Source organism: Staurois parvus, unplaced genomic scaffold (genome assembly GCF_062004578.1).
Source record: "Staurois parvus isolate SC_StPar_1 unplaced genomic scaffold, SC_StPar_1.0 ptg000734l, whole genome shotgun sequence".
Classification (NCBI taxonomy): Eukaryota; Metazoa; Chordata; class Amphibia; order Anura; family Ranidae; genus Staurois; species Staurois parvus.
The window spans coordinates 33,866-48,823 of record NW_028318530.1 but is presented as its reverse complement, the minus strand read 5'-3'; the positions used below and the strand labels follow the sequence as shown (position 1 = coordinate 48,823).

Sequence of the window (14,958 nt, the reverse complement as noted above, 5' to 3'; positions counted from 1 at the left end):
CACCAAGGACATTCCATTATTCAGGAATAATTATATGAACTTATTTTAGCACGATTTACCAGTTTACATCATTATTGCAATTCTTTACACTTTTTGGTTTTTACATGCGTTCATTATTGATCACATGCATTTATAGCACTGCACTTGTCTTTAACATAGAACAGTTATGTGATTAAAGAGAATGAAGATATATAACTATATTGGGAAATTAGAAGTATATAAATTATTTGAGATATAAGTGTGAAAATGTTTAACATTTGAAAATAGAATGTATGACATTCATTAGTAAATGCAATACTTTCCTGATCATTTTGGAGAAACAGCAAAAAAAAAAAAAATAGCAAAAGAGAATTTTCAGAATGTAATAGTACAGCTGTATTAGAATTTTCTATCAGAAAAACGCCAATGTTAATAAAGCCCGCGCTTGTGCGCCATCTAGCGAATATATCCGGTATTGCACCTAAAAATGTGCCAGACAGGATACCTCATTCACTAATGGCAAAGTAGTCAGTAGACGCTCGTTAATGAGCTTGCTAGACGCTGGTCAGACCACTGATTGATTGACCGGAGTCTGCCTGAATGGTCAGTCTCTGCTATTACACTCACATCTTAGTGAATCAGGGCCTATAGGTCTTGCATGTTTTGGTTTTTCTTCATAGCAGTACAAGGCACATAGCATATGCTTGTGTGCAGTGCAGTGTGGATGTGTTCTGGGATGTAATTTACAGAGTGACAGCACACATTTACACATTTGTGACTAACGTATGTCATAAAGCAGGTTTATGATGTGCACTACGCTATGAACAGACCACAGCAACCAAACAGAACTAAGATGAACACAAGACAATACCTGAAACCACTTACCTTCTCTATCAATTCATAGCACTCCTCCAGTTTCAGAGTTCTATTCTGTAATGAGGTGGAGGCTCTCTGATATACATCCAGCCATTCCTCATACTCGCTGTCAGGGATGGCAGCCACAGCAAAGCACAGTGTTCTTAAACCTGTGAACAAGACATTATGCTGTGAGCTTATTCCCACAATGCCTTTCTGAAAATTTCATATACCTCAATCTCCAGCCACCCAACTACTTTTACTGTAGTGAGAAGAGCTGATAATCAGCCAGGATAGCAAGCTACAGAGATGTTCGAGGAACATGCAGTTCCTGATTTCTGCTGTAACTAATGAACCCAGAAGGAATGATGATTTTATCACTTCTGGTTTTAAAACTGTCAAAAAAAAAAATATTTTTTTTATAAAAATAAATAAAACTTAAAATAATTTAAAAGCATTCTCCACCACACCTACACACAAATGCAAACGCACTTGTAGGTCCCATATATGTAAACAGCGATGCTCCACACATGAGGTATCATTGCAAATGTCAATCGCGAGTGAGAGCAATAAATCTAGGGCCATCATTCCTGATTAATAACAGTAATCCCCTTCAAATTTTATCACTAGCTTGGCAATAGAGGATGAACCGTATCTGGCATTTATGGATAAATAGCCTAGTAGCGGGTTTAGTCGCAGTTATGAAGATTTTAGCTAAGAGCTCAAGGTTGAGTCGAGAAATAGGTCAGTAATTTGACCAAGTGGAGTCCACCATGTTAAGTTTCAGGATGATGGTTAATATGCAGTCAGGTTTTCCTGTCTGAAGGATTCTTTTTTTTTTTTTCAGGAGGTTGTTGAAAAAACTAGTGGGGGTAGTAAATCTGCATATTTTTTTATACTAGAATGCTGAGAGCCCATTAGGACAGGGTCTTTAGTGATATTTCAGTGTTTTTATGGTCTGTAGGATGTTTGTCAGTCATGATGGGTTGTTCGAGAAGACCTTTTTGGAAATCGGACTGAGTAGTTAATATTTATTAACCACTTAAGAGCTGCCCCATAGTAGATATAATGCTTTTGTGCGGCTCCGCTGCACAAAATTACGTGAATATACACAATTTTGCATTTCAGGGCAGGGCCTACCCGAGCCACTATTGGCTGCTGGATATGTCAATCTCCGGGCCCAGGCTGGCGATTCTCAGATGGGACTCAGTGATTGTCGGCAGGGCTGAAAGGGAACAGATCTGTGTGTAAACAACACAGGTCTCTCTCCTGTCAACATGGACATGCTGCTTTGTATCTCTCTGCACAGCAAAAATATACAATGCAGCATGTCTCCCAAGTAAAACAGTACACATAGTAAAACACACAGCACACTGTTAATCCTTTGATCACCCCAGAGGTTAACCCTTTCCTGCCCAGTGTCATTAGTACAGTGTCAGTGCTTTTTATTAGCACTGATCACTGTATTAGTGTCACTGGGGATGTAAGTGGCAGTTAGTTCCCACCCAGTGTCAGAATGCAGTCCTGCTATAAGTCCCTGATCACCGCCACTACTAGTATAAAGAAAAATAAATAAAAATTCCAGTATTTATACCGTCATTTGTAGACACTAAAACTTTCACATAAACCAATTAATATACACTTATTGGGATTTTTTTAGCAAATACATGTAGCAGAATATATTTTGGCCTAAATTTATGAAGATATTTTTATTGGATATGTTTTATAGCAAAAAGTAAAAAATATTGTTTTTGTTTTTTCAAAATTGTCGGTCTTTTTTTGTTTATAGCACAAAAAATAACACACACAGAGGTGATCAATTACCACTGAAAGAAAGCTCTATTTCTGGGGAAAAGAAGGACATAAATTTCATTTGGGTGTAGCATTGCATAACGCGCAATTATCAATTAAAGTATTGCATAAAATGGCCTGGTCAGGAAGGGGGGTAAATCTTCTGGTGGTCAAGTGGTTAAAACACTGATGAAAAAGTTTTTTTTGATATATTATAGTTTGTCCAAGGAAGGATAACAAAAAAATAAATATTTCTTGTAAGACCATATCATAAAAAGAAAGCTTTGTTTGTCCTAAAAAAATATACAGTATGTATTACCTTGTTATTTTTATAGTGCATTTCCACTTTTGCAGCCAAACTGGGATAACATCAGCTTTATATTTTTTACATGTCCCGTTAACACAGCATAACAAAACACAAAAAATGTATAAACTGCAGGTTATGTTAGATGCCATTTTTCGGACCCTCCAACAAGGAAAAATCCTATGTAGTATGAAGGGGCTACACAGCTGTGTTTGCCCAACTGAACACTGTCTGTGCTGTGAAGGCAGATCTTCATTATCAATTGTAACTAGATTTGAACACTATAGAGATATCTTGTGGCGCCATGCTGCAAATATAACAGAAATCACCCCGCTGGCAAAGGAAAGGGAGCAGGTGTCCTGAAGAGATTCCTCAGTGGCTGAGTCAGATGTGTAGATGGCTTGGCCTCAGTCACCACTCTGCCATGTTTCGCCCCACCCAGCGGGGCTCTGTAATCAGGCCCCTGGTAGGCAGGGCAAAACACATCAGAGGGCGTGGCCAGAGCGGTAGCGGAAGCCAAGTCATCTACACATCAGACTCCTGGGGCTGGTTGAGCTACATCCACCTTCTCACATTGAACACTGACTGTCTTAATCAAGGATTAGAGGCTAGGCTTCTTGCAATGTATGTTAATGATAACAGACTGAATCTGACATTGTTCAAAAAAACTTTGAAGTCAGCCATGACATGTTATCGTAAGAAGCATATAAAAAAGGTAAGGAATATTAATTTAAAAAAAAAAAAAAATTTAGGCATGCTGTGAGAATGAGAACACATATCAAAAATAGTCAGGTTTTCTCAAATTTAACTATGGAAGTGGATATACCTTTCAAGTTACTGCTGAATAAACAGGCCCCTAGCAGATATGTAAGAAATGCTCAGGTCCATAGGGGGTGTGGAGGTGAAGTGGTTAAGTAACCAAAAATGGTTCTACAAGAAGTTCTCAGTCTTGGGCAGCCTTTCTTTCATAACATAATGCAAACGTGGTAATATTCTTATCAACCAACTTTCTTTTACAGACCCCAAGCCATCTGCTGATACTACAGAGCCCTAGGAGAGACACTGCACATGCTCGGTTTGGTGAGTATAGCCAGAGTGTTTTTTTTGGCACAGGGCCAATCAGCACTGTCCAGACAGAGGGTCAGGGGTCATGCAGCCTCATAGAACAGCCAGAGGAGAATGAGAGCTCCTCCTACAAGATTAACCAGTGCTCAGCCGAACACTGATAGAAGTCACAAGACTGCTATATACTGCTTATGAGAAAAGTTATTTAGCAGTTTATGTTTACTAAATAATTGCATTTCCATGTTCTGTGTACTATAGGAGACCAGATATTGTGAATGCAGGGTCCTGGGTTTAGTAACACTTTAAATAATACATTACAATTTAACTAAACCCATTAGATTTTAGTCAATGAAAATACAACTAAAACGATTCAGATGACTAAAATACAACAAAACTAAAACAACATTTTAGACAAAAGACTGACTAAAACTAAATCGAAATTTGATTTAAAAATTAACACTTGTACGAAAGTAAAAATGATTTTTGTTGGGGATTTCCATTCACTCCAATATCAAATATTAAAATCAAAAGGTTTTGAAGTATTTTTGAACATTTGTCATACCATCAAATGCACCGATGAGAATTTTATTTTGTTCGAAAATCTGCTAGTGTATGGCCAGCTTGAAGTAAATGTAGACAAGCTTTATGAAGTCATATATAACATTTCTGATAGAACAGATTGAAGTTTCTAGTGAATAATTATCCATCTAACTCCTTATGGTCTATAATACACTTCTCTTTACTTATCTTGCAAGAGTGCTAATCATACCTTCAGTAGCAAATTGTTCCAGATGTTTTAAAGTGATCTCTTTGTACTTTGAGGTTTCTGCCAAACGGTCATATATTACGGTATCCTATGTTCAAGGGAAAGAATGTATGTGATATATATAGCATATGACATATATAACAAAGGAAATGTGAGGTAAAGCCAGTGAGCAGGATGTAGGTCTAATAAATACAGCTGATTTTCTAGTGAATGGCCAAACTTTTAAAACTGTAATAAACCCAAAAGAAATCATTATATTGCAGCTTACCAAGTCTTAGATGTGAGGACTGCATTAGTTTTATTTTTTTAGGGTTTATTTCCTTTATTTTCATCTGGTGGTCCAGCCAGTAAGCCTGTTTTTCAACAGAACAGGCTCTCCTGCAAATGTAGCTGTTAGAGTGTTGAGACAAACCATTTACTACTGACAAGGGAGCTTACAATGATCAGCTTTTTATTTATTCATGCAAACCTTTCCCCACAAAAGGAAAAAAAACTGTTGCTGTAACTGTGTAACTGAAGTGTGGACGGATGTTTGCCTTCAATTTGTTAGTGCATCTAACTCGGCTAGTACATGTCACACTCCCCTGCCCCCAGTGCTCCTTAATCCAGAGTGGGGGGCATGCTAAAACAGGAGATGTGTAAGGTATGCATACATGAGTCAGTTTTTTTTCCGTTCAACCAGCAGGTTTGAGTTCGATAGGGGAATCCTCCCACTGAGATATTGTGTTCTAACAACAGGGACACTTCCTGGGTGTCGGAATACACTGATCAGTACTGCCGGCTACAGCCTGTGTCACGTTTTCAGTGGGGAAAACCCAACATGGTGGTTGTACAGAAGTCGATTGGTAGATTGACTTCTATAGAACCAGAGTGCCCATACGGTGATCAAAATTTGGCAGGTCCCTGCTGAACTGGCTAAATTTTGATCCATGTATGGCCAGCTTACCTGGCCAGATCACCAGGTCAAAAGAAAGGAAAACAAAGCCTAAACAAAGAAAATTAGTGCAGATGCCACAAGGATTGGTAAGCTGCAATAAATTCAATTTATGGTTTGGGGTTTAATACCGTTCTAAACTAAGGGTTTGGAATGCTTGTCACTGCAGCCATTGACCGTACCATATGGTTGGGGTGCTGTATTCAATCATACAGACTGTGACGGAGGTGAGGTCCCACATGCTTCACCACTGCTAGGCTTTTAAAAACAGGCATGGCCATGGTAAGCAACCAATCATAAAAGCAGTGTTTTCATATCACCAGTTAATGCAATGGGTAGCACAGTGGCTAAATGGGTAGCACTTCCGCCTGGCAGTACTAGGATCGTTGGTTCGAATACCAGCCACGGCACCACCTGCCTGGAGTTTGCATGTTCTCCCTGTGCCTGCGTTGGTTTCCTTCGGGTGCTCCGGTTTCCTCCCACACTCCAAAGACATGCTGGTAGGTTAATTGGCTCCTGTCAAAATTGGCCCTAGTATGTGTATGTATGAATGTGAGTTAGGGACCTTAGATTGTACGCCCCTTGAGGGTTAGGGACTGATGTCAATGTACAATATATATGTGTAAAGCGCTGTGTAAATGGATGGCGCTATATAAGTACCTGAAATAAAAAAATGTATGTATACAGTTACATATCTGCTCCATGCTGCAAAATTAATTTTGTGCCAAATTCCATCTAAAACAAAGATGTCCATTGTAGTTATCACTGACTTTTGGAACCTTTATCAAACTGAGCCTGCAATGAAGAGAGGAGTGCAGTCACCCCATCAACAGAATGGAAAGTCAGCACATCTAGTGTATATACGGCAAAATGGTTTAACCTACATAGCAGCAGGCTGCATTTACAGAAAATGGGACTGTTCAGGGGGAGCAGTGGAAAAGGGTAAACTAAATATGTAAATACTTTAAATGTATTTGTTAAATAATACTAATAATGATCAGTTAATAGATGCCAAGCCAAAGACTCACTAAACTGTCAGGGTAATTTAAGCAGCATACATTAAAGCTGTTCTAGTTTCAGAAAGTAACCTAAGCATGCACAGGCATTACATGCAAGGATGAGCAGACAATGTGCGGCATATGGAAGACTGAGTTGCATTGCAGCGTCTACTACTTACAGCCCCTTTGCAGTACAATCTCAGTTTCCCTGATGAATTACGAACGATCACGGACATACGTTTTCGATTACTGAAACAAAAAGAATTTAGCATTATACAACAAAGTGTGCTGGAAGGATTAGGATACATCTCCTTTAATAAAATAGATGAAAGACACATCGACTTTGGATCTACATGAAGCTGGTATTAAAGGACAATATATTCTGCGGTCTTAAAATGAGACTATAATTATATATTTACCTTGTAAACTCCAGCACATTAAGCAGCTCAAACCTTTCCTCCTGGCCGGGCTGAAAGAGATTTTAAATCAATTAAAGGACATCTCCAGGCAATAAGAGAATCAATCAGTAAATGGCTAATCCTATTCTGGAGAGATGCAACTGTGCTGAGTTTACCTTAAAATATCTCTAGCTATTTTTTTTTCTTGTGCACAGATAGAAGGTTTTATTATTTATTATATGGAAGAGATTTCCACTCATTTCCTGTCCAGAAGACCAGTGTATTTTGGACAAGAAGAGTTTACCCAATGAGAACACTGACAGCAATACAATCTGAAACCGGTTCTAACCCATTCCCAAGCCATTAAAAAGAAGTACATGTAGAGGGGTTGGACAAAAAAATGGAAACACTACATACATAATTTGCAGGTGTGAAAGTGACTACATACTTTGTGTGATGTAACATTCTTTTGCTTCCACTGTGTGATGAGACACCTAGCTAACAGTTGGGAAGCCTCAATTTCATCACTCACTATGTGTGCTAGTAATACAGAGTCATGTCAGAGCTTATGGAGCTTCAAAAGGGGAAAACTATTGGTGCCCACTGACACAAGTTCAACCCAAACTCAGGGTATTCATGGTTCAAAAAAATGATTAATTAATGCCTCCCTTCAGTAACCAAATTACCAACAATGCACTTCCTGGTCTCTGATTTGTAGTAAGGGACCAATTATAGAGGTTTTCTTGTGTGCCAGTCTCTTTCCTAAAAGTCAGGGTTCTCAACAGCCTTTTTTCAGTGTGTGTTGAACAGTCTTGAAGCATATAGAGACAGAAAACAAGTCTGTGCTAGAGGAGTTGCTTGCTGCCTGTAATTGTTAAAAACAGCTATATCTACATTGAGATCGACCAACTTTTGCCGAGAAGAGCCTGCGTATAAGTGTATCAGCTTTCATTGACTTCTTCTACAGCTGAAAGCAAGCCAATCTGAACAGGCAAAGCTCCTACACTTGCAGTTACAGAGCTTGCCTGTCCCCCTTCTACTTCACACAAATTCCTACTGGCCAAGAAGGCAGCCCGTCATAGTGACTGTCTAATAAAATGTGGGAGGGAGGGAATGGGCAAGTGTCAAAGCCCTACCGATTTAGGGTGACCTGCATTTGGAACTTTAAATTGCACCTACTGTGGTTTTTATTCATTCTAAATAGAAAAGAGTCTCCTAAATCATGTTTGAGAGAGGTTATGACAAACGGTCATAACCTCAGGTATATTTCATTACTTTGAGACATTCAATAGGGGCCAATAATTTAGCTGCACACTAGGTAACATAAGTAGTCAGGAATAAGAGACATCAAGAGAAAAAAGCCAGCTAGAAGCTTACATGACCAAAGGTATAATTGAAGCAGAAACTCAAGTTGGCTCCTTGTCTGATCGTATCTACTTTAAAATGTGCAGGTTCACACTGAATCTCTGGTGATACTGCACAGTATCATGAAGTGTTACTTTTAATTCTGACTCTCATATGACACAGCCCTGGGGGACTCACAGCTGACAAGCCACAGAAAAATGCTGGTACTATAAATAATGGAAACATTTGTTTTATTCTGCAAAAATAGAGTCAAGGAGAAAGGAGCAGAGAAACATTGAATTAAAAAACAAATTAGAACTACTCAAAATTAAATTTTTTTGTCATAAGAATGCAAAGAAATTGTACATACAACAAACCTAATATGGAAGTCTTGGTTTAAAGAAAAAATGCACAAAGCATCTAAACAGAACACAATATCACCACAATAGCACAAAATGCCTTCAGACAATCTGCCATTTTATTATTATCCCTGCCTGGGGTTGTTAAAACTATATTTTCAAATAACTTAAATCTAATTAACTTCCTGAACCACATTCCATACAAATGATATTACCTTATGGCAGGTATTTATCAGTTCGAATCTGCAGAGTGCTGCGTTGCACCTTTGCTCCAGCAGATTTTAGACATTTTTTGGCATGGTCCGTTAATGCAACACTACTTGGCAGAGGTCACTAAATTCATTAGACACTACAACTCTTGTAGTTCCCAGGTCCATTCTTGTATGTCTGCTGGGTTTCATGGAGGTCCTAGTCAACACAGTCACATATAGAACATTACTGAGTATACCTCTATTCTACATCCGTAAGGCGATTTTGTTAAATTAGAAGTAATCAACACCCTCTTCATTACAATACTGGAACGCTCTTGTGAGCATGGCGCTACCCTTTTATAAAGCCACATATCTAAATAGAGGCTGCCCATGAAAATTTGACAAGGTTTGGAGTAGCTGGACATCCACAGAAGTCACAAATGGATAGCCCCTATCTCCTTGTCGTCTATTGTGTAGCTGCTTGTTTTTCTCCTCCAAATCCCCCTTGCTTGTTCAGTGGGGAAGGGTTTACAATGTTGATCTATTGTTGCCCAGCATCTGTTAATTATATTTGATATCATGCACTCAAGTTATTCTGAAAGGTCAACACCTATTAGGTAATTGGATGGGATTCATCAGTGATACCGATTGCTCACCTATTTGTATGGTAATGCTGTCATGCAAAGTTGGCAAGAGGTTGGCACAGAGTGGTGGTAGTGGTGGGGGAGAAGGGTTTGTTTCCTTGAATTATGTTATGCCCTAAGGGACCTTGCTTGGGCCAGCTGATACCCCCCCCCCCCTTTCTTTACTTGTAAACCACAATAGAATAGAAATTTAAAAGAAAATGATATCACTTTATACTTGTCTTAGATCAGAAGGTGATCTGGCCCAAGAGTCACAGCCTATGCCAAAAAGCACTCCAGTAATCTTCTCAGTCTCCATCATGCCACAGTACTGTCTGTCTATTCTCCATAATGCAAAAGCGGTTTCCCTTCAAGTTTCAGCCATGCAGGCTAAATAAAGGTAAGCCATTTTGTAATTTAATATATTAGAAATGACCTTCCTTTCAATCTGGTGGCTTGCTAACAATGTAAAAAAATTCAAACTGTCACTTTCTTGCAAAATGCCAGCCTGGAGGTATTATGTACTCTGTATGGGTACAGAACTCTCTAGAAACCTAATTTTCTGCTTTTCCCAGAGGTCGAGAGAAAATAACTTTGTTCCTGGTATACTCTACAAAAGGAATTTTTTTTTTAGATACTCCCTAAGGCCATACATGGGTCGAATTCTGAATGAATTTTCTTAGGAAAATCTGAAATTCTGTGCTTTTTGTAATCCGATGGTGCCAGCATTGATTTTGAAATTCGACCAATTAAGTCTTCAATTTCAGCTCATGTTGCTACAGAAAAGAATTTTCATGGCTGGGAATCTTTTCTTTCCATGTCACAGCTCATGCTCAGTTCTTTTTCGATTATATTTCTCGCATGATTGTCCCATCAATGATTAGAAATTAATTGATTTATTAAAAAAATGCTAACATGCCTGATCACTGAAATTTGATGGATGCTGCAGCCCACTTAAGGTGCGAAATTTGAAAAAAGACTCTCACACAATTCGACCCATGTATGGCCTGCATAAGGCTCATACATGTCTAGAGGCAAGCAGAGACCGAAGCTTTCCTCATTACAATACTGAGGTTGATAATGATCAGGTGATTATGCTAAAAACAGATCCTCTCAATCAGAAATCAACAGGAGATAGGACATGGTGAGACTATCTACAATTTCTACAGAACAGATGAATGTCTCCTGAAGCTGGATGGGTATTAACATAAATGAGTGAGATTTATACATTTGGCAAACCAGCCTGTTATCGGTTATGGGTTTTCCATTGTATGTAAACAGTTAGGACCTATGCGGGGCCAATTTTCCATCATGGAACAGAACAGGTCTGCGCAAGAAAACGCTACTACGATGCAAAAACATCTACCCTCTTTCTATTCAAACTAACATCAAGTGGTACCTACTTGGCAGTACTTTGTAATGGATGCTCCAAAAAAAGGAGTACATTAACAAAATTGAAAAACACTGATGCAGTGCATCAGGTGAGCAGAGAGCTTAAGGTTCCTAAAGCGATAGTAAAGCGCCTAAAGTAAAACAAAAAAAGTCCAGTCTTCCTGCAAGGTAATATCATAATAAGCTAGTATACACTGCATACTAGCACATTATGAAAGACTTACCTTAAAACCTAGACATCCAACGGCATGTTGTCACAGCTGACAGGGCTTCTATCTTTACAAGGTCTTCCTTCCGAGCCCTATTTGAATGGCCGAGCCACGATGACATCACTCCTGCACATGGGATTCACCGCCGTGGCACAGAACTCTGAAAGAATTGCACAAGTATGCCATTCCTTCAGAGCACGCGCATCGGTGACGTCACTGGCTGAAAAACCAGCAAATATCTCCTAAATGGTGTATGTTTAGGATATATTAATTTTACCTACAAATAAGTTTTATTATACGCTTACCTGTAGATAAAAGTCACAAAGAGGAGTTTATTACCGCTTTAACTTTACTCTCATTGCACAGAAAACAGGAAAGTGTGTCAAATGGTTATATTTAGTGCGTTTGATGGATATAAATTCTACATTCTGCTATTTAATGTCAAGAAAAGTATATTCTCTCAGTTAAAAAAACAAACCATCAAAAAAAACAACATACTTACTGACTCTATGATGACAGAATCCGGAGTACGACCAGTAAATACAAAACGCAGTTGTTTTGCAGCTCGCACAAGGGCTCCTTCATCTATAAAACAGGAAATTAGAACAGGTGTTAGATGAAAGACAAGGTGCTTCACCTACAATGGATCAAAGCACAATAAATCAGTGGCTGAAAACTCTCAACCCCAACCAATAGATTTTATTTTGGTTGTTCAAACAGCTCACAGTTTTCAAATCAGATATGGATTAATGGAAAGGTCATATAGGCTGAGGCTTCAGAATTATGAGGATAGCAAAGAACTAATCAATTTCCTTAGTATATCAAATGTAGAAAAAAAAAAAAGGATATTTGTCATATACAGAACTGATGATGAGGGCTGCCATTGTTGGACTCCTCAAGAAATAGCCAGTTGCCTGGCAGTTTCTGACTTGGGTATTTTGAATCACAGACCTATTCACATTGGTAATGACTGTGAGAGGAATGTCAAAATACCTGATATGTATTTGTTCTAGGTCAGCAACTAAAAAAGCATCACAGTCAGATTTTCAGCATCACAGTCAGGGAATTAGCATTCTTAAAAGAGAGTTCAGCAATGGCAAGCCTCCATGGTTTTCACTTTACCAAGTCTCCTTAAAGGAGGATTTTACATTGAATTGAAAGTATCACACATTCTACCATTGGCAGGAAAGCAGATCCCTTAAAAAAATTCTGGAGAAAGTGACTTATGTTCTTAGTGCAGAACATTATCATTTTTTGCTTTAGATCTCATGCTCACTAGCTATTTAGCCACTCTGCCTGGGATTAGCACCACTTCCAGCAACCTGTTAAAATCTAGGAGAGGCTGAAAAATATGGTGGATGGATGGGGCTGGATTCTGTACCAAGTGATACTACAGTTTAAGGCAGCAATGGGCAAACTACGGCCCGGCGGACCTTTTAATCCGGCCCGCGGAGCTAGGCTCCCGCTAGGCTCCTCTCACAGTCCGCCCTGAAGACCGGTGTAGCATGAAAATCTGTCTCCTATGAGGATCTGTCCCCCTCGACGTATCTGCGCATGTGCCGGAGATCGCCGATCGGCTGCTAATGCCTGAAACTGGCATATGCACAGATACGTCGAGGGGGACGGATCCTCATAGGAGACAGATTTTCATGCTACACCGGAACGGTGCGGGAACACGGCGAGAGGAACGCGCGGAGCAAAGGTAAGTGAATTGACACAGGGGGGACTTGGGGACTTAATATGGGGGATGAATTAATACGGGGAATGAATTACTATAGGGGGGATGAATTACTATAGGGGGGATGAATTACTATAGGGGGGATGAATTACTATAGGGGGGGTGAATTACTATATGGGGGGTGAATTACTATATGGGGGGTGAATTACTATATGGGGGATGAATTACTATATGGGGGATGAATTACTATATGGGGGATGAATTACTATATGGGGGATGAATTACTATGGGGGATGAATTACTATGGGGGATGAATTACTATGGGGGATGAATTACTATATGGGGGATGAATTACTATATGGGGGATTAATTACTATGCTTACTATAGGGGAATATTACTATACTTACTATGGATGACACATACACATCATTCATCTACTCTTGGTCCGGCCCCCGGGTCCAATATATGAACCCATTGCGGCCCTCAAGTCAAAAAGTTTGCCCACCCCTGGTTTAAGGTCATATGTGCCCAGGGATGAATGCTCCAATAGTCCGTGCTCTGGGCATTCTTTCCTGGGTGCATATTGCCCTACTCATTAGTGCCACTTGGTACGACCCCGTCTAGCTGCCACATTTTTCAGTCTCTCAGACTTTAAACAAGGCTGCTAGCAATGGCGCTAAATAGTGCACCTGTAACTTTGGCCAACTTGAAAATGCTTGAGTCTCAGGCAGGGGGCTAAACACCCAGTGTATATGAGGCCTTAGAAATTAATGTATGACCAGCCAGAATATTTTTTTCTTACTTCTGGATTAAGTGGGAAGGATTATAACTCACAATACTCTATGTATAAATAGAATTGCCTTGCTTCACTCCATCTCTATGATTAAACCCTGATGGATGGGGCAAAATGCACCAGAGACGGGGGTCAGAAGGAGTGCAAGGCTGAGGCCATTCACATTTCTTTACACCAGTTGAGCTAGTGGTGTGCGGTGTCTCACATCTTCTCATACTTCCCTGCTTGAAGGATTACAACTAGTCAGCTCTTTACTGCTATCTGGGCTCTAATACAGAGATGTCCCTTCACTTCCTACTCTGCTGACATTTTTTTTTACCAGGCAGAAAATGAGAATGCTCCAATAGTACCAAACAAAGAAAAAGTTTTTCTTAGTAGAGCAGGGGAAGGGTAGAACCACTGTCAGATTTTGTATTCCTGTGGAAGATTTTCCCTTGCTTTCTATCCAATTAAACAGTTGTCAGCATGGCAGGTAGTGAGGGCAAAATCTCTCTAATGGATCCCCGCATATCAGCAAAAACCCAAGAGGGGTTCTAGCCCTTTCTTACTCTCTACACAAAAAATGTTTTGGCCTGACATATACTTTAAATTAAAGGAATCTAAAAAGTGTTCCCTTCATGACAGGGAAACAAATCTTTAAAGCACCATAGGGAGCTTCTTGATACTCAGAATGATTTATGCATAATAAATTACCAAATTTTGTTTCAATTAACAATTTTGATGGAGTCCCAGTGGTCAATTCTCATATGCTATTGGCAAAAGTTGTATAGATTTAAATCTGCACTTTAGTTGCCAACATGGTTATTTAAACAGGAGTTAAACTAACTTGTATAAAAAGGCAAAAGAAAATAAGTGACAGTAACTCGCTGCAGACAGGATAAATATGCCTGTATTCAATTGCTTAGTGCTCGAGTACACAGGTCTTAGACTGAAATCAAATGTAATATTCTTTTGTACTGTAAAATACACAGAAATATACAATGCTGCTGTACATTACTGGCTAGTGTCTGAAGTGCTTATGGTTCACTTCTGAGCAGTTTCTGACTGTTGGGATGCTTCAAGCTACTGTTGAATTCACATTGACTTGCATTAAGATGGAAAGAAAATGGGATGGTAAGCAATGCCAGTGTTTTACTTCATACAGTGGATATAAAAAGTCTACACACCCCTGCTAAAATGTCAGGTTTCTGTAATGTAAAAAAATGAACACTCCAAATCTGTCAGATTGCGAGGGCATCTCCTGTGCACAGCTCTCTTCAGATCACCCGAGAGATTTTT

The 14,958-nt window shown here is 39.3% G+C and overlaps 1 protein-coding gene across 2 annotated transcripts in view; it reads right to left on the bottom strand.

Annotated features, from left to right (window-relative positions):
* LOC149445239 (phospholipid-transporting ATPase IA) overlaps window positions 1-14,958 on the bottom strand; it is a 146,985-nt gene that overhangs the window by 99,740 nt on the left and 32,287 nt on the right. For both annotated transcript variants that reach the window (XM_089653996.1, XM_089653995.1), the window contains 5 exons: window positions 11,711-11,793; window positions 7,112-7,161; window positions 6,872-6,941; window positions 4,764-4,848; window positions 865-1,004 (listed from right to left, as the gene is read on the bottom strand). In XM_089653996.1, coding sequence (XP_089510122.1) covers window positions 865-1,004; window positions 4,764-4,848; window positions 6,872-6,941; window positions 7,112-7,161; window positions 11,711-11,793 — 428 coding nt within the window. The remainder of the gene's footprint in view (window positions 1-864; window positions 1,005-4,763; window positions 4,849-6,871; window positions 6,942-7,111; window positions 7,162-11,710; window positions 11,794-14,958) is intronic.